This window comes from Bidens hawaiensis, unplaced genomic scaffold (genome assembly GCF_021521415.1).
Source record: "Bidens hawaiensis isolate Kalapana, Puna unplaced genomic scaffold, B.hawaiensis_p1.1 tig00008041_1, whole genome shotgun sequence".
NCBI lineage: Eukaryota > Viridiplantae > Streptophyta > Magnoliopsida > Asterales > Asteraceae > Bidens > Bidens hawaiensis.
In genome coordinates, this window is record NW_027491565.1 from 354,492 (window position 1) to 382,277 (window position 27,786).

General features: G+C 34.2%; 4 protein-coding genes across 6 annotated transcripts; 2 read left to right on the top strand and 2 right to left on the bottom strand.

Moving 5' to 3' along the window:
- The first annotated feature begins 867 nt into the window (after positions 1-867).
- Positions 868-5,542, top strand: LOC143636735 (phytochrome E-like). Its single transcript, XM_077104249.1, has 5 exons — positions 868-2,923; positions 3,598-4,372; positions 4,788-5,081; positions 5,146-5,413; positions 5,462-5,542. Exons 1-4 carry the CDS (start codon positions 868-870, stop codon positions 5,345-5,347), a joined length of 3,327 nt encoding a protein of 1,108 aa, XP_076960364.1. The 3' UTR covers positions 5,348-5,413; positions 5,462-5,542.
- Positions 5,543-7,358: 1,816 nt separating this feature from the next.
- On the bottom strand, positions 7,359-13,401 carry LOC143636736 (protein MEI2-like 5). Of its 2 annotated transcripts, none has more exons than XM_077104251.1 (13): positions 13,142-13,401; positions 12,405-12,446; positions 12,172-12,318; positions 11,683-12,086; positions 10,909-11,067; positions 10,696-10,812; positions 10,439-10,590; positions 9,925-10,016; positions 8,917-9,820; positions 8,440-8,524; positions 8,276-8,344; positions 8,011-8,190; positions 7,359-7,940 (listed from the first exon to the last, which is right to left on the bottom strand). In XM_077104251.1, exons 2-13 carry the CDS (start codon positions 12,433-12,435, stop codon positions 7,818-7,820), a joined length of 2,463 nt encoding a protein of 820 aa, XP_076960366.1. In that variant the 5' UTR covers positions 12,436-12,446; positions 13,142-13,401; the 3' UTR covers positions 7,359-7,817. The 2 variants fall into 2 exon arrangements, with proteins under 2 accessions (XP_076960366.1, XP_076960365.1); XM_077104250.1 differs by having other exon boundaries at positions 12,405-12,449.
- A 5,738-nt stretch (positions 13,402-19,139) lies between these two features.
- On the top strand, positions 19,140-23,815 carry LOC143636738 (uncharacterized). The gene is made up of 10 exons (XM_077104253.1): positions 19,140-19,334; positions 20,457-20,593; positions 20,937-21,071; positions 21,183-21,293; positions 21,381-21,650; positions 21,867-22,066; positions 22,192-22,429; positions 22,909-23,019; positions 23,173-23,364; positions 23,451-23,815. The coding sequence occupies exons 1-10, from the start codon at positions 19,175-19,177 to the stop codon at positions 23,787-23,789; spliced, it is 1,893 nt and encodes a 630-aa protein (XP_076960368.1). The 5' UTR covers positions 19,140-19,174; the 3' UTR covers positions 23,790-23,815.
- Positions 23,816-23,827: 12 nt separating this feature from the next.
- LOC143636739 (putative ADP-ribosylation factor GTPase-activating protein AGD11) lies at positions 23,828-27,553 on the bottom strand. 2 transcript variants are annotated; one of them, XM_077104254.1, is made up of 10 exons: positions 27,506-27,535; positions 27,139-27,249; positions 26,771-26,851; positions 26,302-26,386; positions 26,127-26,202; positions 25,804-25,967; positions 25,281-25,497; positions 24,560-24,676; positions 24,384-24,479; positions 23,828-24,313 (listed from the first exon to the last, which is right to left on the bottom strand). In XM_077104254.1, exons 2-10 carry the CDS (start codon positions 27,179-27,181, stop codon positions 24,026-24,028), a joined length of 1,167 nt encoding a protein of 388 aa, XP_076960369.1. In that variant the 5' UTR covers positions 27,182-27,249; positions 27,506-27,535; the 3' UTR covers positions 23,828-24,025. The 2 variants fall into 2 exon arrangements, with proteins under 2 accessions (XP_076960369.1, XP_076960370.1); XM_077104255.1 differs by lacking the exon at positions 26,771-26,851 and having other exon boundaries at positions 23,830-24,313; positions 27,506-27,553.
- Positions 27,554-27,786: the final 233 nt, after the last annotated feature.

Consider the following 27,786-nt stretch of genomic DNA (forward strand, 5'->3'; position numbering starts at 1 on the left):
TTTGCTACAAAATTACACTCTCTTTGTTTATGCTAAGACTGATGTTGTGGAAGCGACAAAAGCCACATCAGCGCCAAACTCCTCGCCAAACCACACCACCACCATTACCCATACATGCTTCATCTCCTTTTAGCCCTCCATCGCCATTTCGTTGACCCCCCCCCCCCCCACTTTTTTTTCTTCTTTCCCATTTGGTTTGGTTGGTGGGGTTCACTTCTCCCCACCAATCATATGCAAACACACACACGCGTCTAATTTTTTTCCTTTTCTTTTTTCATTTGAATATTAGTTAAACACAATGCGCTAGTTAAAACTCTATTGCCTACGTGGCAGTGACTTATTACTTAAACTAGCCGTTGCTAGTTAAACCACACCACACAACCTAACGAAGAAGTCAAGTGAAATAAAAAACTACGCATGAAGTTAGTTGCAAGTAAAGTTAATAATATGTGGGGACATCAAGTTCAAACTCAATCATATATATATATATATATATATTTATATAGAGGAGAGTTATTCTAAAAATAAGTAGTTTCCTAGGAAGACCAGAATAAATCATAGCCATTGGATTATGTTAATCAATGGTTGAGATTTAAAATTACCAATAACCGACATAGTTTCCTAGAATTACTATTTCATCATTATAACCGACATAGTTTCTTAGAATTGTTCTTTCAACATAATTTGTAATGCCAAATGTCAAAAATTTGTTGGTTCTTACCATTCCTAAGAAACTTCTTATTCTTATTTGAACTTTTATATATATATATATACACACACACAACAGTGCTGCTGCAGCTTCTATAAACATTCTTCATATTTTCAAACAAACCATAACAGAATATCCATACAAACTCCTTTCAAGTAATGAAAATGGAGTTAGAACTAACTGCAAAGGAACCAACCATCAACAAGAATAAACATAAAACTGCCACCTCATCATCCTCATCAGGTGGAAGCAACATGAACCCAGCCTATAAAATCCAAACCAAAACCTTAGCTCAATATAGTGCTGATGCTAGACTGTTATCAGAGTTTGAACAGTCAGTTGAATCTGGTAAATCTTTCAACTACACAAATATGCTGACACATGCACCAGAAGATGTAGCTGAACAAGAAGTAACTGCTTATTTATCCAAAATCCAAAGAGGTGGTCTTGTTCAGCCTTTTGGTTGCATGATTGCAGTCGAAGAGCCCGGTTTTAGCATAATAAGTTATAGCGAAAACTGTTGTAATATGTTGGATATTAATATAAACACTCATAACAAAACTCTGCTTGGAGTTGATGCTAGAACACTTTTCACCTCTAGTTCAAGGGCTTCTTTAGAAAGAGCTATAGCTGCTAGAGAGATTAAGCTGTTAAACCCTATTTGGGTTCACTCGAAAACGACTCGTAAACCGTTTTATGCGATTCTTCATAGGATTGATGTTGGAGTTGTGATTGATTTAGAGCCTGCTAGTTCTAGTGATCCCACGGTGTTGTTTTCTAGTGCGGTTCAATCGCAGAAACTTGTCGTTAGAGCGATTTCTAGGCTGCAGAGTCTTCCCGGTGGAGATATCGGTGTTATGTGTGATACCATTGTTGAGGAAATACAAAAGCTTACCGGTTATGATCGGGTTATGGTTTATAAGTTTCATGATGATGAACACGGTGAAGTTGTTTCGGAAGTTAAAAGACATGATTTGGAACCGTATTTAGGATTACACTATCCTGCAACCGATATCCCACAAGCTGCTCGGTTCTTGTTTAAACAAAACCGTGTGAGAATAATCGTTGATTGTCGTGCAAAGTCGGTTCCTGTGATTCAAAGTCAAGAACTAAAGCAACCGGTTTGTTTGGTCAACTCTACGCTCCGGGCCCCACACGGGTGTCACGTGGTTTACATGAATAACATGAATTCGACTGCTTCTTTGGTGATGGCAATTCTTATAAACAACAATGAGTCTTTAAAGTTATGGGGTTTGGTGGCGTGTCATCACACGACGCAGCGTTACATCCCGTTCCCACTTCGTTATGCGTGTGAGTTTTTTATGCAGTCGGTTGGTTTGCAGCTCTACATGGAGATACAATTAGCCGAACAAAAGGCGGAGAAAAATATCCTCCGTATGCAGACCACGTTATGTGACATGCTCCTGCGAGACGATCCGTTCAGGATGATAACCAATTCTCCAATCATCATGGATTTGATCAAATGTGATGGTGCAGCTTTATACTATGATAACAAAGTTTGGTTAACTGGTGTAACTCCAAATGAAACACAAGTTAAAGATATTATTAAATGGTTGTGTGATGAACATAAGGATTCTACAGGTTTTAGTACAGAAAGTTTGTTGCTTTCTGGTTATTCTGGTGCGGTTTTGCTTGGCGATGCGATATGTGGTATGGCTGCTGCAAGAATTAACTCAAAAGATTTCATGTTTTGGTTCAGATCACAAACAGAACGAGAGATTAAATGGGCGGGTGCTAAACATCATCCTGAAGAGAAAGATGATGGTGATAAAATGCATCCAAGATCTTCGTTTAAAGCGTTTCTTGAAGTTGTAAGAAGCAAAAGCTTGCCTTGGGAAGATTCTGAGATCAATGTGATACATTCGTTGCAGTTGATAATGCGAACGTCTGCTCAAGATTTTGTGGATAATAGTACTCAAAGAATGATGAAATATAGTCAACTAAGTGAGAGTGATGGTCAACGGGTGGATGAATTCAGTTCGGTTGCGTGTGAAATGATGAGGTTGATTGAAACAGCTTCTGTTCCTATTTTTGGTGTTGATGTGAACGGTTTGGTTAACGGGTGGAATGGGAAAGTTGCAGAGTTGACTGGAGTCAAAGCTAGTGAAGCTATGGGGAAGTCTTTGATTGGTGAGTTTGTTCATGAAACGTCACGTGGAATTGTTGAAGATCTTCTCCGTATAGCTTTGCACGGTAAATCGTTTATTTTTGGTTTTCAAGTATAACAACAGTTATTAGTTAGAAAGTATCAAAGGTGACAACTTTGACCCGTTTACTTATGGATAGGTCTATTTGCCTATTTGGTTTTGTTTATATCTCAAACGCGTCAACTATAAAGTTACATGCTTAAAGGGAATGGGTTAAACGGGTTTATAGTCGCCAAATGTCTATTGTTAAAGCATACAACTTTCTTAATTGTTTTTAATATATTCATATTTTATTTGGCTTTTTAATGAAACAAAATAGCGTGGGAGGTTTTGTGCGCTAAAAACATATTGGGCAACTTTCGACCGATATGATCGATTTCTTCATAGCTAAAGTTCTTTAATTTACCCTTTAAAAGCAAATCATGAGCATATGGTAAAAGATTGATGATAAATCAACATTTTTTTGTAAAACTTTCATTATTTTTGTAAATTTGCAGAATTTATTTTGTGTGATTTGTGTTTTTCTTTATTTATGTAATTTTGGATTTATTTATTGAGAATAAAAGTGGAACAACAAAAAAGACAGCCTTTTTTTTCAACAGGAACTTTATATATTGTTATAAAAAAATACAACTTTTATTTTACATAAGTTTATTAAGTTGCATATATAATATTATGGGTATTTACTATGATCACTGTCACATGCTTTATTTGATGCAGGTACAGAAGAAAAAAACATTGAACTGAAATTACAGAAAGTTAGCAATGACCAGCAAAACAAACCCATTATATACATTATGGCGAATACATGCATAAGCCGAGACTACATGAACAACATTGTTGGTGTATGTTTTGTCGGTCAAGATATCACAGACAACAAAATTATCATGGACCAGTTTATACGTATGGAAGGAGATTATAACTCTATCATACAAACTCTGAATCCATTAATCCCCCCTTTATTTGCTTCAAATGAAAACGCGTGTTGTTCCGAATGGAATGCAGCCATGGAAGCGCTTACGGGTCGTATGAAACATGAAGTTGTTGGAAAAGTTCTTCCTGGTGAAGTTTTTGGAGGTTTATGTCCACTTAAAGATGAAGACACACTGACCAAGTTCAGGATCTTGTTATATAATTCAATCAACGGTCAAGATTCGTCGGATGCACCGTTCGGGTTTTTTGGGAAAGATGGGAATCTTGTAGAGTGTTATTTGACAACAAACAAGAGAGTTGGTGAAAGTGGAAAAATGGTTGGGTGTTTTTGTTTCTTGAACACTAAAATGTCTTTAAACGAGAGTAAAAATGACCAAGATTTGGCGTATATTAAGCAAGAAGTTAAGAACCCGTTAAACGGGCTTCTTTTTACCCGCAAGCTTCTTGAAAACTCGGGTATTTCAGATCGTCAAAAGCAGTATCTTGAGACAAGTGGCGCTTGTGAAAGACAAATTGCATCGGTTGTTGAGAATATAGACATGTTAAAAAGTATTGAAGAAGGGTAAGTGTTAACTTTAAAGGCGCAAAGTGGGTGGGTCGCGTAACGGGTCAAATGGGTGATTTTATAGTGTAGAGGTACGCTTGGGTTGACCCGAGAACATTTTTTGTCTATAAATGATAAAAGCATTGAATATGATTACAAAAATGATATTTGATTATTTTAGTAGTAATAGTAAAATCTTGACACCATTTCCATTTTAGCTAGAATAAATCATTCACCAATTTGGCCCGTTCGAGATTAAAAATAACCCAAATGAACCCATTCATAACCGAACGGGTCTATATCGTCGTGTTACTGAAAGAATCCATTAAGTTTCACAGAAGCAAACTTGTGTTTTGACCTCAAAAGTCAAACTTTATCTGTTATTATGTGTGGTACTATTTATGAAGTTTTTTTTTTTTTTTTGGTTTTGCAGCAATGTGGAGCTGAAGTCGGACGAATTTGTCATGGAGAATTTGTTAGATGCTGTTGTGAGCCAAGTAATGATGGTTATGAATGAAAAGAATATTCCACTGATTCATGAAATACCAAATCAAGTCAAAACGCTTGGTCTTATCGGTGATCAAATTAGGCTGCAAATAATCTTATCAGATTTCTTGATCAGCATTGTGAACCATGCACCTTCAGTAAATGGTTGGGTGGAAATCAAAGTGTCCCCCGGGCTCAGGATGAAACAAGATGGACACGAGTACATTCATCTACAGTTCAGGTACATATATTCATTTTGATCCGTTATTTCATATTTGGCCCGCATGAACTTGTTGTTCCTGCAGAATAAGTCATCCGGGCCCGGGGCTGCCTGCAAACATTATCAAAGAAATGTATGAAGAAAGAGAGAATGAAGGTAGTCAAGAGGGGCTTGCTCTTAATCTTTCGAGAAAGCTTCTTCGTGTCATGAAAGGCAATGTGCATTATGTTAGAGATGATAGCAGGTGCTGTTTTCTCATTGACATTGAACTTAAAACCAGGATTTGAAAAAAAAAAGAAACAATGTTAATGAGTTCAACTGCTTCATGTGAAATTTTGGGTGTTTGAATGTATGTATATATATATATATATATATATATATATATATATATATGTAGAGAGAGAGAGAGAGAGAGGCTTGTAATTTTTCGTTCCGGTTTCATCATGTTGATAGATCAGTTTGGTTAATCTTGGCATGTAAATTAGCTCATGTTGAATTTAATAATAAAATACATATTTATCTTTAAAACATCTTTTTCTAGTTTACTTTTTGAATTTTTTATGACACTATCTGAATTAGTTAGCAATGCAACCGATTAATAACTTATCCGGTGGGAGGCTGACTCTTCAAAGTCCTTATTGGTCAAATCTGTTAAGATTTAAAGCAGACATGGACGGCTGCTAGTTCTCTTTTATGCCCGCTTTGTGGCGATGATAGAGAAACATCTGCAATTTTGAGACTATGTTAGTGCATGGTGCAAAATCAATCTTTTCTTTGCCTTTTCTTTCGGGATTTGTTTTTATATATACCAGCAGGTAGAGGTGCACAAATCGGGTTCACCTTGAAAACCCGAACCGGTTCGGAACCGGTTTTTTTCACACCGGGTAGAAAATGAAACCGGTTCCAGTCAGGAACCGGTTCGGTTCCCGACCCGAACCGATGCCCAGAAATGCAATCTTTTAGGAACCGGGTAGGTTGGAACCGGAACCGGTTTTTACGTAAAAACCGGTTCCACCGGTTTTTTTTGAAATTTAAACATTATAGCCGTTAGGAACTGGTTCCAACGGCTATATAACCGTTTTAGACCGTTGGAACCGGTTTTTTAACTATAAATAGGTTATCTTCTTTCTATAAATAGCAAGGTTTGTTTGTGTACTTGTTAAACCACTCCCAAAACTATAAAACACACTCCAAACCACAATTAACCTTAAACCGACAACAAATGGCAACCAATGATGACGTTATGGTGATCGAAACAACAAGATGCCCCGATGTTTGGGTTCATTACGATTTGTGTCTCATGACCGACTCACATGAGTTGGCACGTTGCAAATATTGCTCGAAGTTTCTTAAAGCAGCGTCCAACTCGACATTACGAAAACATACGAATAAGTATTGTCGAGAGAAAAGAAGAATGGAAGCTAAAAAAACGGAAGTGGGAGAGTCGTCCGGCTCTACAACCCAAAAATAAGTATTCCCGGGTTAAAACGACGGACTTTGTTTTTTATGTTTTAGTTGTTATGTTTAGTATCGTTTATGTTTTAATAATGTTTGTAATAGTTATTTTTTAGAAACGGGTTTGCTAAAGGAGTAGTATTGTAGTTTGTTTTTGAGTTTGGTGGTGAAACAAGTAATGGAAACAACTTATATATAGGTTTGGCCCAAAAACCGGTTCCAACGGCTATATTACCGTTGGAACCGGTTCCAACGGCTAATTGGTGTCTAAAAAAACCGGTTCCAACGGCTATATTACCGTTGGAACCGGTTCCAACGGCTAGTTTGACTTTTGTTTGACCCTTCAAAAAACCCGTCGGAACCGGTTATTCCGGGTACGAACCAAACCGGTTCCAATTAAGAACCGGGTAGGAACCGGTTTGGGACCGGTACTGACATATAAATATTAGAACCGGGTACGATTTTCGGGTACAAAAATACCAAAACCGGGTATTGTTCCAACCGGGTTGGAACTGGAACCGGTTCCGGTTCGGTTCCACTGGTTAGGTTCCGGAACCGGTTTTTTTGTGCACGTCTACCAGCAGGTCCCGAAAGAAGGTATTTTGATCGTCATGCCGTCACGGTGCATTTGAAAGGCTCGGTAAGCGTTGAAGCAAATCCTTATTATCCAATAAAATTTATCTTCAGAAAAAAAAAAAAAAAAAAAAAAAAAAAAAAAAAAAAAAAAAAAAAAAAACTGATCTGGCTGTATGAAAACATTGCTACTTTCTACAAGAGAATCACAATCACAATCACAATTATTATTATCTAATAAAGTAAAGGACAGTTGGAATTTATAACACATAATTTAATACACCAGGTCATTACATTACAACATGATAATGACATTTGACCTGCAAAGGGCCTTTCTACAACAAACAAAGGCTCCTCTAAAACATGAAAACCTGCTCTCATTACAACTGAAAACATTGGAGCAAAACACAAAACAAAAACTAAACAAATAAATAAAAAAAGTTCCCATCAGTTTTAGTCAACAACTAAAGATTCAAAACACATTCACAGTCAGATCTACCCCCTCTAACAAAGACTATTCGACTTCCGATCATACGATTTCTTTTTTTTTTTCTTTTCTTAACAACTCTTTTATCTTTTCAAAAGTAGAGAAAATTCGCCTACACTCACGCCGCCCTTTTAATGTGATTCTCATAATTCTATACACCATATGTACCGATGAAAGTCAGCAGTCTTGGGTAAATATTATTATTTTGGACAGTTTAGCAAGACTGCTGGCTTCACCTGATGTCAGCTCTGCTCGGTTGCACCAGGACCCGCCCCGTCTTTTGGAGGGCTACCTGACGAATCACCTGAGTCTGAACCATTTGACTTGTGTATTTGAATATTCAACATACTTGATGACAAAGGTTCCTGTAAGACAGTAAGGATAGATAAGTAAATTAACATTTTCATATAACTATTTTAAGATAAACATGTTTACCTGATCAACAACTTCTGAACCCTCTGAATGGAAAAGAATAGGGCGGCAACGTTTATCTTCGTTCATCAAACTTGAGTTCTGGAAATGAGTCACCAGTGCCATCTTTCCTTGGATTCGAGCATAAGCTAAAGATGCAACTTTTTCACTGTTGAACTTCTCCCATTTTTTCCCATTAAATGCCTACAAACAAATGTATAGATCATCAGTTAAGTCCATGTTGAATTTAAAAGATCAAAGATAGTTGACCGTAAGATAGAAATTAAACCTGGTAAAATGGGATTATGTGAGTTGGAGAAAGCATGTTTATAAACGCATAGCCGACATTGCATTTGTTCTGCAGTTAATGGCGAGGAATCAATCATAAATGAAGCAAGATGGAAAAGAGAAGGAAGGGGTTAGATAGCAATAAATATTTAACAAAAATTATACCTTAAAATCGATTGGCAAGTACAGAAAATCATAAGTACCACTATGATTTTCATCAATAGCAGCAAGCAGCATCTTTGAAGTATACCTGGAGTATCAGGTATACAATCAAGTTAAAATCTTTTAGTGATAAAAGTAATCAAGTTGGTTGATATCTTTTCGTGCCAAAACTAATAAAGCTGAAATCTTTTTTGTGCCAAATATAAGAAAGTTGAAATCTTTTTGTGGCAAAAATAATGAAGTTGAAATCTTTGTGTTTTGTGCCAACAATTAAATGTTGAAATCTTTTTGTGCCAAAAATAATCAGGTTGGAATCTTTTTGTGCCAAAAAATAATAAAGTTGTAATCTTTTTGTGCCAAAATAATATAGAAATCTTTTTGTACCGAAAATAATCAAGTTGTAATCTTTTAGCACCAAAAATAATCAAGTTTAAAATCGTTTTGTGCCAAACATAATCAACAATTCAATCTTCAACTTACTTGTTAGGAATGTTTTTGATCATCAAAGTAGTTCGAGTATCTTCTCCGCTTGTGATTTTATCAAGATCAAGCTGAAATTGTTTCTTGCTATCAGTTTGACCACCATTTTGGTCAGCACGGCGGTTCCTGCCTCGCTCACTCATATTTTCAGCCATTGTGGCCCCAAACCCCGCATAAGGCCCACCACCAAGAAACATAGGACTAACCCTAGGAGAAGACATGGTACTAAAGCTTGGAGAACCGTTTCCAACCGACCCACGAGAACCTAAAAAACCTCTATCCATATGACCTAAACCTACACCCCCATAAGCAGGTGAACCCACAAACAACGTTTCAGGAGACTCGCGATAATGACCAAAATGTCCTTCAAACGGTATCCCAGATGGCGCGGATCCAACATGATGATGTTGATGAAGTAAAGATCCATGGCGCCCTGTGATTGGAAACCCGTGGGTAATACCAGGTGGGCCCTTGGATGTGGCAAAGGGATGACCCATGGTTTGTGATCTAAAACCATGGTTAGGTCCTTTGGGCTGATCAGTTAATATGCTAGGACTAGGGTTGGGACTACCCCACAGAAATTGTGGACCAGAAAGTGTTTCGATTCCTGAACCGGTTGAGCTTGAACCACCAAAAGAGGACTTGGGTTCATTAAACTGACTCAATATGGAGTCTGGAAGCGAATGAGATTGTTGAAATGTGTTGTTTTGGTCAAGATGGTTGTGGTTAGACCTTTCATTGTCCTTACCAATTGGTGCAATTCTGGCTGGTTGAGGGTGCAAGATTGAAGCCAGACCAGATAAACCATTGCCAAAATTAGGGCTCACTGACCCGAGGACCGGTGACTTGCTTACACTTTGTAGAGGACTGTGTTCAATTGGGCTGCCAAATTGTGGCCAGACACCTGCTATGTCAATTACATTGAATAATTTGTAGAATAGTCAGATAAAGACAACTCAAAACATATATTTTTTCTCAAGAACACAATGTAACAACAAAAGTTCTTACCTGGAGGAGAGTTGGCAATCGAGGGACCCACTTGAAGTCGAAAACTTCGAGTGTCGTCTTGGTCAAAGTCTTGAGTCAATTGTAACATTAAGCTAAAGAAGGAAAAGAAAACTTTTTGATTAATAATCATCACACACAACAATAATTGCAAGAAACAGACAAATAAGGACACATTATATGCATGATTCAACAATTTGGACTACTTAATCAACAATCAAATCAAAATCGAGATTTCTTTCTTCCAATTTTACAAGAACTTTTATTCCAAGACATGTGATGTGATCTTTGATTTATCTGTTTTAGTGTGAACAACACAAGTCTTTCTTAAAAGAAGGTAGCGCTATTCATAACACAAATGAGCAATTTTGAATCAATTTTTGAAATTTAACAAAAACTAACCAGCAAGATTTTTGTTAGCTAAAAAAGTGCAGAACATGTATAAAAGAAGGTTATAAAACATAATCTATGGCATATCTGTTCTTTTTTTTTTAGCGATAAAAATAAGTATACTTACTTTCGGCGGGCTCCACCAGGGCGACTAGGTTCAAGCTTTATGCGCTTCCCAGCTATGTCACTCCGGTTTAGAGATCTAAGGGCCGCTTCAGCAGCTCTGACATCATAATACTCAATAAACTTATGGTGTCGTTTATGCGGTGTCTCCCTAATCTGTTATTGTGAGAAAAAATTACACAAAGTTAAGTTTCTTTAAATGATAAAGCCAGATGTTTGAAACAAATAATCACCAGTTTTGCAATGGAGAGAAGGAATTACCTCTTTAACCTCACCATATGCCCCAAAGATTTGAAGAAGATCTTCACATGAAACTGAAGGATCCAGATTAAAAACCACCAAAGTTCCCTGATTTATATCTTTGTCTGACGGGTTATCCTAATACACATGAAAAACAGATGAAAAGACGGATTACATTAACTTCAATGATGAAGATAAAGGGCAAAAACAAAAGGAATAAATTCAAATATGAACCTTTGGAATCGAGTAGTGAATGTCTAGCTTCCTCCTTCGCAGTGGCTTATTCTGTAACGAGCGCATAGCAGTCCGCGCAGCACGGATATTATAATAGGATATCATCACAAAGCCCCTATGTTTACATGCTGTGTATAGTGTTCTAATATCACCGTATTGCTACAAGGTAACACAATAATATGTTAGTAACTAATCACAAGAAATGCAAAAACAAAGAAAGAAGATCTTAGAAAACCACTTGGCATTTCAGGAACTGAAAATAGTTCTTAAAATTCTTGGAAAACAGAGAATTTTCACTTTTCAAAAATCCCAATTAGAGTAACCACTTCTATCATTTGGCTTTTCGTTGCAGACAAAATTATAATATTATAAAATGCATAAATGAATGCTATAAATTGAAAGATTGCGCAATGTTTCCACGTTTATTCTATAATCATTCACAAAATAATGTAATAGGCTAGCGGTTGACTTTTCAAACCAACCAGCCCTAGCTTTTTGTCCGCAATCATAAATTTAAGCAAATTTTGGTCTTTGCTAACGTTTTCACAAGAACAATAAATTAGGCCACACAAAAAGCCAAACCCAACAGTCCAAAAATTTAGGGCTTTAATATCTAGGGTATGACAGAATGTGTCAAGATCTACACGGGAGTAACGTGTTTTCTATATTCTTGTCTAATAAGCACAAAAGACAACTTTTTTGCCAATCATTGAACAGCAAAAACTACTATATATAATTATATATTGGCAAATTCAACAGGATGGGTAGAATTACCTCAAACAAAGTTCTGAGTTCTGAATCCTCAACGTTGCTATTAATATTGCGTACAAATAAAGTTCTTGAAGGATGCTCTCCATATGGGTGTTCTCCAGCAACCGTCCCCACACCATTTGCAATACTGTAATGGGACAACCCGTTACCAACCACCTTTGAAATACCCAAATTCAAGTTATCCATATCAGATTCAAGTTCCATACCCCCTCCACTTCCAAAAAGATCATACTCTTCCAACTCATCTGCACGGTTAGTGAAAGCAGTGAGGTCAAAACCATCAATTACACCAGCTAATAGCTCATCTTCATCAGGTAACAAGTTCCCAATTGCATGATCTGCAATATCTTCTAGCAAATCACTCCCATCTAAGGTCTGAAAATTGTTCTCTGCGTTATTCGGTATCACTGCATTTTAAATTTTTTTAAAAAAAATTAAACTTTAGCGACGATTAGGTTAGAAAATTTTCATTAAAAGAGGGTAAAAACATACACTTCTCATGGGGCAAAACTGGTAACGAACTTGAGAAAAGGGCGGTATCACTTGAGGCATCAATATAATTATCAGATCTGGTTAACATGTCCTTTGTCCCACCTTCAACTGCTTTTGAATAATTCATTGGTGTCAATTTTGACGGACCTACCATAAAAAACATATCTTTTTCAATAACTTTCTAGTTACTGCAATGTATGTAAACCAAAAACCAATGGAAAAATCAATCTTACCAAAAGGAAAATGCTGCGAAGAATGTTGCATTGTGAATCACACTTCTGTCATAAAAAAAATCAGGTCAAAAATCAAACGTATCAGTATTTGCCACAAATCAACCTTTGTTATAAGCATAAAAGAATACAGATGATCTAATTATATCGAATTCTGATTTCAATTTTTCTGATTATTTTGTATATGATTGCCTGATTCTGATCAACTATGCAAGCAGCAAAAATCACTTTCGAATAACACACAGAAACATATTTACATCAAATCAAAATTAGTCAACCAGATTGCTTACAAACACAATTACCTACAAAATCAATGCATTAACATAAGAAAATAATAAAAAATAAAAAAAGATAAAAACTTAATCATAAAAAATAAAAAATATAAAAAGATAAAAACTTTATCACAAATTACGATAAACTAGTGCAAAACAATCAAAAAAATCCCAATTAAAACCAACAATCACACAAACTGACAACTAATTGCATGATCCAGTAATCCACACCACCAATTAACCCTAAACCACCAATCCACACACCGATCACAACATGCAAAGCAAGTAAACCTCATAACAATCAATCAATTTCACAATCCCAACTAAACCCTAACTTTCCCCCAAAATCCGAAACCATAGAAACACAGTATCAATTAAACAATAATAATAATAATAATAATAATGACACTATAAACATGTAATTCATGTGTGTGTGTGAGAGAGAGAGAGAAGCGAAATAAAAGGTACCTGAAAAAGGTCAGACTAAAAAGACAAGCGTTGAAGACAGTAACAATATTATTATTATTATTATTAATATTATTATTATTATGAAGAATGGAATGGATTCAAAATCGTGTGTGAATCTGCAAGAGATTCGACGAAGACATGATGATCGGATGAGAGAGAAAGAAGAACAAGTTTAGAGAGAGAAACAGTGGAGACGTGAGAGAAGAGAGAACAACTGTGTGTGTGTTAATTAGAAAAACAAAAGGCGTACGGAATCTATAGATACATGATGCGTGTATGTATATGTATTTGTATTTGTATTATTATATTATTGTGATTGGATGAACAAACACAAGTGAAGAAAAAGAAAAAAGAAGAATGATTGATGAGAGAAGAGAAAGATATAAAAGATAAGATTGTTTTGTTTAAACACTACACTCTCTATTTAAATCTGTGTTTGGTGTCCGTATCTTCACTTTTAACATCACCCAAATGACGCTTTTGCCCTTGAAACAATAATAATAATAATAATAATAAGGGTAGAGATACCATAAACAAATGTCTTAACGTACGAGAGGTACGCGAGACGTTCAAAGGTAAAAACCCAAAACGCTCACAAAAACTTAAACGTTCAGTCAAAAACCTAAAACGCTCAAAAAACGGACTTCATGAAAAAAGTAAAAAATTGTTCGATTAAATATCCAAAACTGTTTTTCGGTTAACCAATGATTAATTGGATATGTATTGACGATTCCAAGATGTTGGGATGTGATTTTATGGATCGATTCGTGAAAAACGGGATTCGCATACGTTAACGTACGTTAAGAATTAATGTATTGGATCTTTTCAATAATAATAATAATAATAATAATAATAATAATAATAATAATTTTTCGGAATTACTAAGGAGGAGATATTAAATTATTGGTAATCTTTTTGATATTAAAAATCGAAGGCATTTAATTTAATGGGAGATGCTCTTTCTTTGTTCCAATAAGGAAGGTTTGATTTTAGTAAATGAATAGTAAAATTTGGATAAAGGCTTTTAAAGAAATGACGGTTTTACCCTTTGTCATGTTATTTTTGGAATTATTAACGAGTGACTAATTTAACGTTGATCTTGATATTAAATGTTAGAGGTAAGGCTTGATTCTAGTAGATAAGTTTGAATTAAAGCTTCTAGAAGAATTAAATAATTAAACATTTTTTTTGTACAAACTCAAAATGTAATTAACTAATTAATTAATTAATGCATAATACATAATTCATATTTGGTTACGGACCGTGTAATTATACTTGTACAATGTATATGGTAGTCTTTACTTGAAGTCAGATAAGATAAGCAGTTTAATCATATTTTATATATATATTATGGTTAAAACCGGGAAAAATTGCTTATACAACAATTTTGTAAGATTGTTATTGGAAAAATTGTTTTTTTTAAGTGACTAAGTTATATACTAAGACAGCTCACAAAAACTATTTATGTTAATTATTGATTTTGTTATATATTTATATTTTGTGTAATCCCATTTAGAACATATCTTACAGTTGGCAACTATAAAATTGTAAGAAAGATAAATACAAATCTGAATATTGTTTATTTGTATTATATATGTTATTATTATATTAACATATATAAAACGCGTGTAACTTGAAATCTTTTTAGTAACTTTAAAATCAAAAGATAATGATGTGATTTAAATATATATATATATATATATATATGTAATCATGAACATATTGTGTATACCCATCTCTTGTATTATGTATGCATTAAAAAACTAACATGTGTTCAAAACTTCAAATCAATATGCCTTTTTATATATATCTGTAAATTAAATTTTACTATTTTTTAAAGTTATATTTATTCTTTTTTACCGATGGAATATTCTTTGTTTAAATGGATGGCAAACGAATTTAAACCTGACATGTGACCTTAAAAACTTTTAGTAGGATATTCGGGTGTTAGATTAGTATTTTAAAAAAATTGTCGATATAGTATCAGGTGATACGCCGCTCGATCACTTGAAACGTACATACCCATTTGGCCAAGCCATACTCGTAAATATTTTTTTTCTCTGTCAAAGTAATTCACTAATATACTGACTTTCTAGTCTTATACGTTTTAGTTTTTTTCTTTTTTCTTTGTGTTAATACATGTTAAAATAGCGAGAAGTGTACTTGTGAATTTTAATATGTAATTTTTTAAAAAATTAATTGGTAGACGTGATACCGATATTGAATAATCAAATACCCACGAATTTGGACGTGAGTGGGGTGTGGTGATCATCCTCATAGACACAACACAAATTCACCCTTCAATCTTTCATCATAGGATGTTGATGAATTAGACTCATGAATAGAATTGTTTGTTTTGACATGTTAATATATAGCAGGATCTTCATCCAAATTAATTAGAGCATGTTTGTCACTCTAAATTGTACACGGCCTCATCAAGTGACTTTATCATCTACATCAATGCTAGTGATCAACTGACTGACACAAGTATGCACACACGAAACATATGTCACTATTGGTTATTGATTATGTTAGGTGAATTCGACACACTTCTCTCATGAAGATATGCTAATGTGTTCAAAACATGCATATATTAGATCTTCTAATAAAGTCAGACATGATAAGCCAATCCATGATACTCACAGGTTTCTCAAAGATTAACAGTAGAAACAAAAATTGTATGAAAAAAGTGCTATAAAACTATTGTATTTATGAATTTATATCAACAAAAACTATATTATTATAAGTGACAATGATGAAAGCTTAATGACCATGTGTACACAAAACTACTATAGTGTATTTATGTTTTTATTTGGTTATAAACACAAACCAAGTATCTATTAATACTCAAAATTGTATCTTCATGTATCATGAATATGTTTAAGTAGCATCTTTTTACGAAAGATCAAATATACTAAACTAAAATCAGAAAACTCCAAGTAAGAAGCGAGAAGCCCAAGTACAAACAAATATGAAATGGGGGCAAAACCGCTAGCATATGTAACGAGTATTGTGAAAAGAAAATATCAACATCTCAATTATACAAGAAGAAAACAATATAGCGTATACGGTTATGACATAAACACGTGAGATCTATTTTTGTCCTTTCGAGCATCTAGTCACTGTGAACGTACAACGTACCCAATTTGTAAGTGTAGATAGTTAATGTTAGTTGAAATAAGCGTTATAATTGTTATCACATGATCTATGCCAAAATCTTTCTAACTCTTTTCACAAGACATTTTGAGCATATTATTGTCCATATATGTATAACGATATAACTCATTCGATAATGGTTGTAGAAGTTTACACTCCTTAATATTTGTAAAAGCTAACTTGTAACACATCAAAATGTATCCAATTTAAAGTGAAAGCTACATCTTTAATCAAGAACGTGAATTGAATGAAAAGGCTAAGCTACCAAATAAAGTGGCTTGCAATCTTCATTGATTAATGACCAAAGCTTTAAGTTCCATATTTAGCAAAACGGTAGAAGAATAAACAAATTTAAACAAGCACTAATATGATTAAAACTGAAAATAATAAAAATAAAAAAAATTGAAGTCAAATTGGATTTTAGTAATCCTAAATAATTATTATTGACCGATAATAATCTTAAATTCGTTTGTTACCACTGAGTGGTCCCAAATTTAAAAAATTGGCTCTCAATGGTCTCCAGTTATAAAAAACTTGACGGCGTTAAGTTTTTTCCGAATTTAAAATTGATTTTTTATGTCTTTTGATTGGAATGAGGATACAAGTCGATTAATGTAAAACGTAGCTTGAAAAGATGCTCCAAACAGCTTTATTTTTTGTTAATTTGAAATTCAAACACCTGATTTGAAGCAATAATTAAGCCGTTTGGAAGATCATTTATAGCTAAGTTTTACACAAATCGTCTCGTATCAATATTTTTATATGATTGATATTGTGTGCTAAGTTCAACATACACAAATAAAAAGTGCAACAAAATTTTATTCATCAAATCTTTTTTAAGAGTAAATATATGTTATAAAAACGTTGATAACCACAATCAATTATGTATGCATTTAAAAAAATGTCTTGTTTTTTATAACGGGGTGTGTATAAGAATGTGTATTGTGGTAGGTTATTGAGGGCCACTAGCTCCATGCTCATTATCACATCACTCGCACACACCACAACACGTTCAAGGTAGCAGGGCACTATCGATGAGGCTTCAGCCAGCTCATAGTCGCTAATGTGCAATTATGGGAATGATGTAAATGCTTTGACTTGTGATATTGGCCCACCCACAACAACAGGGTCAAGTGACTAAGTAGCATCTTTATCTAGTACTTAGTCAACGTCTAGTCAACATCAGGTGATGCAATATAGTAGTTCACCCTTTGTGGTGGCTTTAATCACAAGACACGGCCTATTTTACGACCATTTACATTTTAACATTTACGTATACATACATAACAGTACGTTATTTATAAATCATTAAATTACGGTTCTTAAAAGATTAATAATTTTTCAATCTTATGATTCTATAATGTAGTTTTTTCACGCTTTTAATTGGACCTACAAACAAATGCAAATTAAATTGCATATAAGCATTAAATTTTGATGTATGTTAACCCATACTGTCATACTCGGTATAAGGTAACATGACATGTCAAATTTGTTTACTAACGCATAAAAATTTCAAAGTTTATTTGATGTCATTGTTTACCTTAACCTATTAGGTATTGACAAAGCGTCTGACACATAACTAAATTTTAGTAAGCCTTCGATAATATATAAACACTTGGTCGTAATATATTAAAGATAATCGTACATAATGAGAGAGAGAGAGAGAGAAAATAAGCTTGAACAGTCTTTTTAGAATAGATGCCATTGGTGTAATTAAAAATAGTTTAATCCGACTCTTTAAAACTTGAAACAATTCATATAAACCAAAATCAACCGTTTAACCATTGATAAAACTTTAGCTTTGCAACATTCACTTTCATTAATCTCTTAACACAATAACAATCATACTCTTTAACCATATTTGCCACTTTCAAAATCCAACAAAAATAATCATTATAAAAGAAAAAAAATGCTACTCCGACTAACAAAATCGCAATCAATTTGGTTTGTAATCTATTGGAATCACATGCCAGCAAATTTGAATAACCGGCACCCCTACCTAGCTAGATGATCATGACCAATTTTGCTACATATTCTAATACCTAATTGACATTAGGCAAACGTTTAGTGTTCATAAATAATATCTTTTAAGTAATACATTTGGTTTTCTAGCTTCGGTTGTTGTGAAATTTATGAACAGAGTCTCACGGGTTGCACATGGTAATTCTTTGGCCCCTAAATGCTTTGTGTTTAGTAGTATGGTTTTGCTATCCAGAAGGAGTTGGTACACACTTGTTGCTCGTTTATGTGCCACTAACTGATTTCATTAGCTTTGTAAACGAACCGAAGAACACAAACAAGTGCATGTTCGTGTTAGTTCATTTAGCTTAAAAAACACTTTATTAAACGCATATTTTGTGTTTGTGTTTGTTTATTTAAAAAATGAACATTTTCTTGTTTGTTTGTTTAAACTCTAAACGAACAGTTCACGAACATAAACAAACATAATTGAACAAGATAAACAAATATCAATGAACAAATGTAAATAAACCAAAACAAACATAAATGAACACATATGAACAAAAATAAAACAATTAAGTAGATTGATTTTCATGATAATATTTAATTATATTTTTTTAGCATGTAAATGAACATAAATAAATGAACGTTCACGAATATAAATGAGTGAACGAAACATTTGTTAATATGTCCGTTCGATAATTAAATAAACGAATATAAACAAACTTTCCGTTGAACAGTTAACCGAACGTTCAGTTCGTTTACATGCCTAGATTTTATAATATCGGATTTTCTTTTAATAATAATAATAATAATAATAATATCTTAGGCTAAAGTAACACACACCACACCAAAGTCACTGTGTTGTGGTTATTATCAGTCAGCGAAGACTGAAGAAGCATCTATCGTCCGCCATTAATGGAGGCTTTTAGTCTTCTACGAGCTTCAACCTCATTTCCGTTATTCAATTCACCTCTCAAACTCTTATCTCCGTTCAGAAATTCAAAATGTTTCAATCGGATCACGTTAAGTTCCATGAAGCTTCGTTCAATTCGCATGTCTTCTCTGCACGCTACTGGTAAGTTATATGTTTATGTGATTCTATTGATGTTATGATGTTAAGAGGTTTAATTAGATTGTTTGTTCATGTTATAGTGTGTAATTTGATTGGAATTTGAATGTTTTGGATTAGGTTTAGATATGTAGGGTTGTTATGATGTTAGGAGGTTTAGTTTGATGCTTTGTTCTGTTTTTATGTTTAATTTGATTGGATTTTGAGATGTTTTGGATTAGGTTTAGATATTTAGGGGGTTTGAGTCCCAGGGATGCAAGTAGTATGATTTAAGTATGTTGTTTAGTGATTATAGTAGGTGTAATTTTGGATTGAAGGAATGGATTTAAGTATGTTGCTTAGGAATTAGGATGCACAGTTTGGTTTGGGTCGGTTTTGGGCTAAAATCGAACCAAAAACCGAAATTTAAAACTGTTTGGTTTCAGTTTTTTGGTTTTGCCATTTGAGCTTGAAAATTTTGGGCCAACGACTTTTTTTGGCCAAAATAATGAATTTGGGCCTAAATCATTTTTTTAAATAAAAAACTAATTGATTATTGTACATTTGGGCTAAAATATACGAGTTGCATATTTGTTAAAATCTTATTGATTACAAAGAAATAAAAGTGAAAATCTTTATATTCGGTTGAAAATTTCCGGTTGCTATTACATGCAAAACCATGTTCGGTTTTACAAAAACATAAAACCAAACCGTCGGTTTTTGTTTTACTTTGTTTTTTTCGGTTTCATGCATACCCCTAGATTTTAGTTACTTTTAAGTGTTTTATATCTCCATTGAAAACCTACAGAACTGAATTAGTTGAAATCAAAGGATCATGCTATTGAAAATTAATATCACAAACAGTTCTATGATTATGAACAATAAAAGTTTAAATAAGCTTCTACAAAATGATTAAAAAGAAGATCTATACAGAAGACCTTCAAAATTCAACATTAAAAGATGAGAATGATTTGATAATGTACAAAAGACCAAACAATTATATGATGAACTATTCATTTACTTGTTATATCGAATCCATAGCCAGCAGTTAGAAGTGCTGCAGATCAAGTTATTTTTGCACAATGCTAAATGAATATTAGTTTGAATTTAGAAAGTCTTGAAATGAATACCTGGAATGAATTCTTTCAGCTACTCAAGAGACTGTTGAAGTTAGCGAGATTGACTCCCAATTTGTTGAGATTGGGTACATATCTAGTGTTCATGGACTACAGGGAGAGGTTCGAGTGAAGCCTAGCACGGATTTTCCAGAACTGAGATTTTCAGAGGTACGAGTCTGAAATACTTCTATTTCCACTTTCCAGTGTTCCATAACTAGAATAATTTTTATTATTATTTTTCATAATTTATAGATATTTCAAATTCAGTGTCCATGTTGCAAGTCACTAAGTGTGAATTGTGTATAAACACCATTGCAATTGGCATTTTAGTTTAAAATTACTCATGCTTTTTTTTTCAAAAATGATGAAACTAAATTCCAAGTATAGTGATTCAACATGTTAATTACTCAATATGATACTTGTTTCACACTAAGAAGTTTTAAAAGTGGACTTAAATTTTGGGATAAAGGTGTACTCTTACGTTTCTTAGTAGATTTTATGTTGTATTTAGCCAGGAAGAAGATGGTTGAAGCAACAACTGTTAGGGAGAGAAACAATCAAAGAAGTTGAATTGGTTGAGGGAAGAGGAAACCATGGACAAAAGAGTTGGATAGTTAAATTCAACAATATTGACAAAGTAGAACAGGTATGCTTACTATATTTTAAAGAAAATGTAAAGTTAATATCTTACTAGAGTCATGATAAGTAGTGCTTGATCAAAACCACTATGTATCTTATAAATTCTGCATTTTTGTAGGCTCAACAGCTTGTCGGGTCAACTATACTTGTATTGGATGAAGATAGACCAGAGTTGGAGGAAGGCGATTTCTATGCTCGTGATCTTGTTGGCTTGAGAGTTACACTTAAGGTAGTTATTTTTATGATTCTGTATGTTACTGTAATCCCATTGTTTAATATTCATTTTTGTAGAAGTATCTGATAACTTTCATTTCAGGAAACTGGTGAACCAGTGGGAACCGTTGTGAATGTTTATGATGTTGGAGGACGCGATCTCTTACAAGTTAAGCTTGATTCATCTTTGGAGATGATAGACAAAAATGGGAACTTGAAATCGGAAGCACCCCTTGTGTGGGTCCCATTTGTTGAAGCGATTGTTCCTCATGTAGATTTAAATAAAAGAGACATGATAATTACACCTCCTAAAGGGCTTCTTGAGTTAAATGTACGCTCTGATGAGCGGTCAAAGAAAGAATGCCGACAGCTTGTGAGTTAAACTTATGGCATGCCACTTTTCTATCTTTCTTTTGCTTTTCATGTGTGTATTCGATTTCTGAAAATGTATATAGTATCAACTTAGGGGTTCCTCTTATTAATTGCATATAGTTGCGAGAAACGTGTAAATTTCGTTCACTTGTACGCTTTCAAAGAAACTTTAATTTGGAATTACTGCTTTAAACACATGTAAATGTAATTGTTTCAGGAATGGAAAGAGAGGAAAAAGTTTCAAAAACAGCTTATAGCGGCAAAAAAGAAACTGTCTGAATTGGAGCAAAAGCATGTTTTTAACGGGCTTAGATACGGAGAGAAAGCCCAAAGGAGCCTGCTAGCAGATCAGATTGTAGATGTTAACTCCCAACTGCTTCAAGTAGCATTACAGACTATCGAGACACCTTCTGACAGGTGCTCGTTTCTTCCTTTTCAATTTCAAAGCATTCAATGATTACATGGTAAAAACTAAAAAGTTTTGGGGGAAGTAATTATTTAACACGGTAACTTCTTTAATTTATGTGTCCTTTTGATGCCAGATGGCAGTTGTCCAAGTTCTTAGCAGCTTATGATACAGAAAAAACAAGAGATGTTTTTAAGGTATCAAAAGGGTGTCTTGTTGGTGAAGATGTGGAGCCCACAAGTTCCAAGATAGGAGAGAGGCGCAGTGCTCTGATATCTGGTGGCAAAGTTGCAAATATTTTGGTTGTTGAGGGTACTAATACGCAGAATTCCGACTCTGAAGAAACTGATAGTCTCATCCAAAGATTAGTTGAGGTAATACACAAACGTAGCTATTGTAGTCTGTTACTCTGAATAAAAGGCTTTTAAGCCTATCTTAAGTTGGACTTTGGGAGTTGACTTTTGAAGTCAAACACATTTTTTTCAGCTTGAGAATTGACATCAATTCGTTAAAATATAAGAAGTCGACAAACATACTTGAAGTTATAACAGCTAGCCTAGAAATATTCTGGCTTCATGCTTCTGGGAAAGTTCACATAGTTGACCTTGAAAGTCAAAAGGTCCTTTGTTTTACTTCATTTTGAAACTGCAGATGAAATTGTTTTTATTGCACATATGCTTTGGTTTGTACTTGTGTATAAGAATCCACAAGAAATCATGTACACGGAAACCAACTGTTCGACTTTAAGATGTCCATGTGTATCTGCATTTTCGGAACAAAGGGCAATTACTTTTTACATCTTTTGTAAAAACATACTCCGCAGTATCTAATGACCAAAATTTGGTGTTTGCAGATGGAAAACAGTCAAACCACGCCTTTGATTCTGATTTGTCCTGATAACACCGTAGACACTTTTCAAAGCTTGATGTCGGACAATGACTACTTTGGCTTTGACCCTGAAAAGGTTTCATAATTCTCTATTAATTTTTTTCAACAGTTAATTTGTTGAAACATAGTTGCAAGTCTGTTTAATAATCTTGTTGCAAATTTATCCAACTGACATCAACCTATATGGTACACGTTTTTAAAGAGTAAATTCATTCATCACGTTTTACAGGTTTGGATTTTGGAAGAAGAAAAATTACCAGTTGTAAATTCTTCATCCGGAGAAAATAAAAAACACAAAATCTTGATGAAATCGCCATGGGAAATACTTCAAACACCCGTTGGATCTGGTGGCGTAATCAGCTTACTTTCATCCCACAACATTTTAGAGTCTCTTGCTGCTTTGGGCGTTGAGTATATCGAGGTAACGCACATAAGAACAGTTAACGTAGAATCACATAATCACTTTAAATCACACATCACAACGCTCGAAATTTCATTGTCTTGCAGATATCTAGTGTTGATCAGAGGCATGTAGGCAGGGAGAATCTGCTTGGTTTGGTGGATGCAAGTGAAGCTCACGTCGGAATAAAAACGTTTAATGGCATAGATGGTGTTGATAACGATTTCTGCCTGGTTTTCTCTATATATTTTGCGACACAGCTGACTAAGCAGGTCCTGACGTTTGACGCTGTGTTGAGGTCAAACCAGTACGTGGAGTTGGTCGACAAAGGGTGGGTTGACATAATACCACCGTCTTATAACTCGTATGAGTTCCGGTCTTCTATTTATACTTGTTTAGAAGGTTGTTCTTTTGACAAGGTTTGTGTAATGGAGGTTGTTGATTAAATAAACAGACATCATATAGAACAGTTAGGTTATAAGTGGTCTATACCTCAAATATATGTGTTTCTGAAACCGTTAAGTTCGTGTTTTAAGTCTATATAAGAAAAACAATATATCAGTCGCATTTGATTCACAGTTGACCTTTTCTTAAAACGTCCTACGTACACACGAAGATCACAAACACGAGAACAATAATCACTTAACAGCCACGGTCTTGAATATCATAAACTGCTTTCATGCTATTGGGTTAGAGCCACACATTCAATCTCTATCTGTAGCACACCGCTCTCAACGTTTTGCAGTATTAGAGCAATGGTTTGCTTTGCCTTCCCTTCCGTCACCGTGATCGTGCCATTTTCAACAAGGGTATTTTTGTCTTTTCCTTTGTCCATCTTTTCAACTTGTTTTGATGGCCCGTTGGTATTACCGTTGTCCAAAGCTTTGGCAGCAGAAACCAAGGGTCGGATATCAATCTCAGCCCCACCCATAAAATCATCGGTTGAAAACTTATCCTTGTCAAAAACATTCTGCATAACTTAAATAACTTCTTAACCAGATTATTGTAATATCGGTTTCTGTAATTTTATTTTGACTTACCAATATCAAAGGTGGAATGTCGCTGGGAATCGATAACATTAACTTTTCATTCCAGATGGGATTGAGGTTGCTCTTTATAACTCGTGTCTTCATTGACTGCAGCCAAAAGACAAGATCTTGTAACTTTTACAACACGGTGACGCGCAACAATTAATAAATAATATTTCTAGGCTTACTTGGTTCCCTAATGAGAGCATAACATAAGGATCACTACTCCTCATATCTCTGACAGCAAGGTTGGTGCCGCTGACCACATTGACTTTTATCATACCAACAAATTCCACCATACCTGCCTATAACCAATATATATAGGCATCAGACAAATAAGTTAAAAGATAAAATTTTAATACAGAATGTAATAGTACATAATAAAATTTATTGCGATCAGAATTGTCGATTTCAGGAGCCAAAATGGCAAACTTGACTCTTCGTTCAAGATTTTATTTAGAAATCACAAAGGTTGTTGAATTACTAGAGATGGCGATTTCGACCTATTACTTGTTAATGGGTGTTCAGGTTATGCTTTATCTCTAACGCTCAAACGGGTCAAAGTAAATAAAAACAGCTAAAAGGGAAACAAGCAAAACAAGTGGAAAGTAAAGTTACCTAAAAAGAATACGGGTCAAATAGGTCTGGTCAAACAAAGGGGATTGTCTCACTAAGTGCATATTTAATCCTTATTAATTTATTTTTATTCATAATATCAAATTCTTAATAAAATAATATCAAATTCTTAATAAAATAGTATCAAATTCTTAATTAAATAGTATCATAAAATAACTCGTGTGATTTAAAACACTAACTATTTATAGTAAATTAAAAATTATAGAACAAAGACGTGTCCAGTCAACCAACCAGGTCACTGGCCTCTATAGTTAAGATAATAAAAGTAATTACCGTTGAACTACTTTTCTTTGCAGACTTCTGTTCAGCATCTTTTCTTTTTCTAGTGTTGAGAAATGCTTGACCGAAATTATGTAACCGCATACTGTTTAAATATTTCTTTTCCACTACAGAATTCAACCCGGTTGAACTGCAGTGGATGACTTCTGGAGTGAAGGGGCAAGACAGCTGCTCATCGGTGTTTAAAAATTGTTGCATTACATACTTTCTCCTGAATATTATTAAAAAAAAGCCCAAGAGATGCTACAACTTTTATCATCATAATTGTAGTTAAACGTGACAAATTTGACCCATTTACATGAGCTTTAAATGGGTCAATTTGAGTAATTTTTTGTTGCCTAACGAGTCAAATGGGTTGAAAGTTAAATAAAACATTAATATAGTTTTTCTCACCATATTAAACACATTAATAATATTTTTGAAAAATTGGCAAAAAAGTGACGGAGGTCAACTCGACCTGTACTAAAAAATTAGTCGTTTTGACCCATTATCCAACATGCCCATTTTGCCATCTTACTTGATAAAATCGGTACGGTCTTCTATCGGAGAATCTGGTTGCGGTTTTCTACAGCTGTTTGGAATGCTGTCTTCATATTTCAAATTTACTGAGGTGTTTCCACCAAGTTTTATCAAATTATCAACATCTTCCTCTGTCCATTCGTCTAGATTCACTGATAATATCTGCACCAACAAGGTTAAATATATTAGAGGTACTGACTTCAACACGTTAACTTATGACTTTATGAGTGAGTTATGTTTTATCTAATTGTTGCAGACTTCATCTAATAGTATATATTTATGAATCAATATTGTATATGAGGAAGTTAGTGTTTACTACACCTTTGATATATGGACTCCAAGGCTTCTATGTGCTCCAGAACACTTGATGCAAACACATGCTCCAAGATTTACAGATCTAGTAACACACAGAAGGTAAAAATCTTATTAATTCAAGAAAAATACAAAAATAGATTATGCAGCGCGGTGTGTAATCAGAAAATGTGAATACACTTACACCCATTTTGGATCAGGTGCTCCACAGTCTGCACATAACTCATTACCAGATTCAGATAAAAAACTTGCCAGCTTCCGTTGTGCACCTGATGAGAAAGATGACATTGCAATCAAACTCACTTATACATCCGATAAGTAGCGTTTGACACTTTGTTCTAAAGCAGAAGATGTGCCATTTACGGAAAAAAAGGCATAAATGTCATTTGTATGGACCTAATTAATAAGTTACATAAGTCACATGTTTGAGGGCATGTTGAGTAGCCGCTCAAAACAAGTCTATATTACTAATGTGTTCTGTATAATTACAAAAGCAATATTGTTACAAGGTCAAGAGGTTACAAGCAGTAAACATAGATTTCGTGCATAATCCACCTAACAAATTGTTGCCTGTTACCATCAGGCTTTAATGCAAAGTCAAGTTCTAAGCAGGTCATAACCTAGAGAATATCCAACAGGTGCAGAAAACCTACTTGCAGGAGGTGTCTCTTCATTTAACTCACCACTACAATTATCTTCATCATCTAAACTTAAGAGGTCAAACAGAGAAACTCCTGCAACACGCAGTAAGTGCATTTATAGCCGGGACTGTGGTAAAATTTAGAACTGAACAAAGCTGGATCTGCTTAAAAAATTTGCAAGCAGCATAATCAAAACGACATATACTTTAAATGCTCACTTTTAGTTTGATCAATTGTCAAAACACGGAGTTACATCAAACAGTTTGATCTATTCAACTAATGCATACATGAATTATATTCTCAATAACTTAAAGAACAAACAAACAAGCATTGGTTCATACACAATATAAACTGCAGAGCAGACGAAAACGACTCACTACCTGATGAATGATCGGTATCCGTCCTTTCTTTCCTCGCAGACATTCTATTCGTCCTCAGCAATCGAAACACGGAAACAGACGCGTAAGCATACGATTTCTCCGCATTTCTATCTGCATTATCAATAATAACAAAATTGATAAGACACGAAACGAAATAGGTATCGATATATTTAGAAGAAATATATAACTCAAAAGGCTCTGTTACACATAACGCGACTAAACACTAACTCGGTTCAACTATATATAGGCTAACAAATCTTAGCTAATAATAATAATAAGTAATAAATCCTCCTAATAAACAACAGCACATTATGCATGTAAATTATTGATAAATTAATAATCATATAATTCGTGCAAAAACCTTTACCGTTCCAGATGACTGCACATCAGCAGCAACAACATTAATTAACAGCAATATGATTGAGAAATTGAATTTTGAGGAGATAAAAACGATTCGCGAATTAAATTATCAAACAATTATAGATATTTGGCAGTTGTGAGAAATAATAATAATAATAATAAGTGTCGGTGAATGTTTACAAATTACAAACCCTAAATATTTATATAATTATCGTTAGTTAATGGTTGCACGTCGTTGCAACATTTCGTGGTGATTCAGCCGTTAGGCTGTCTTTATCATGGCAACTT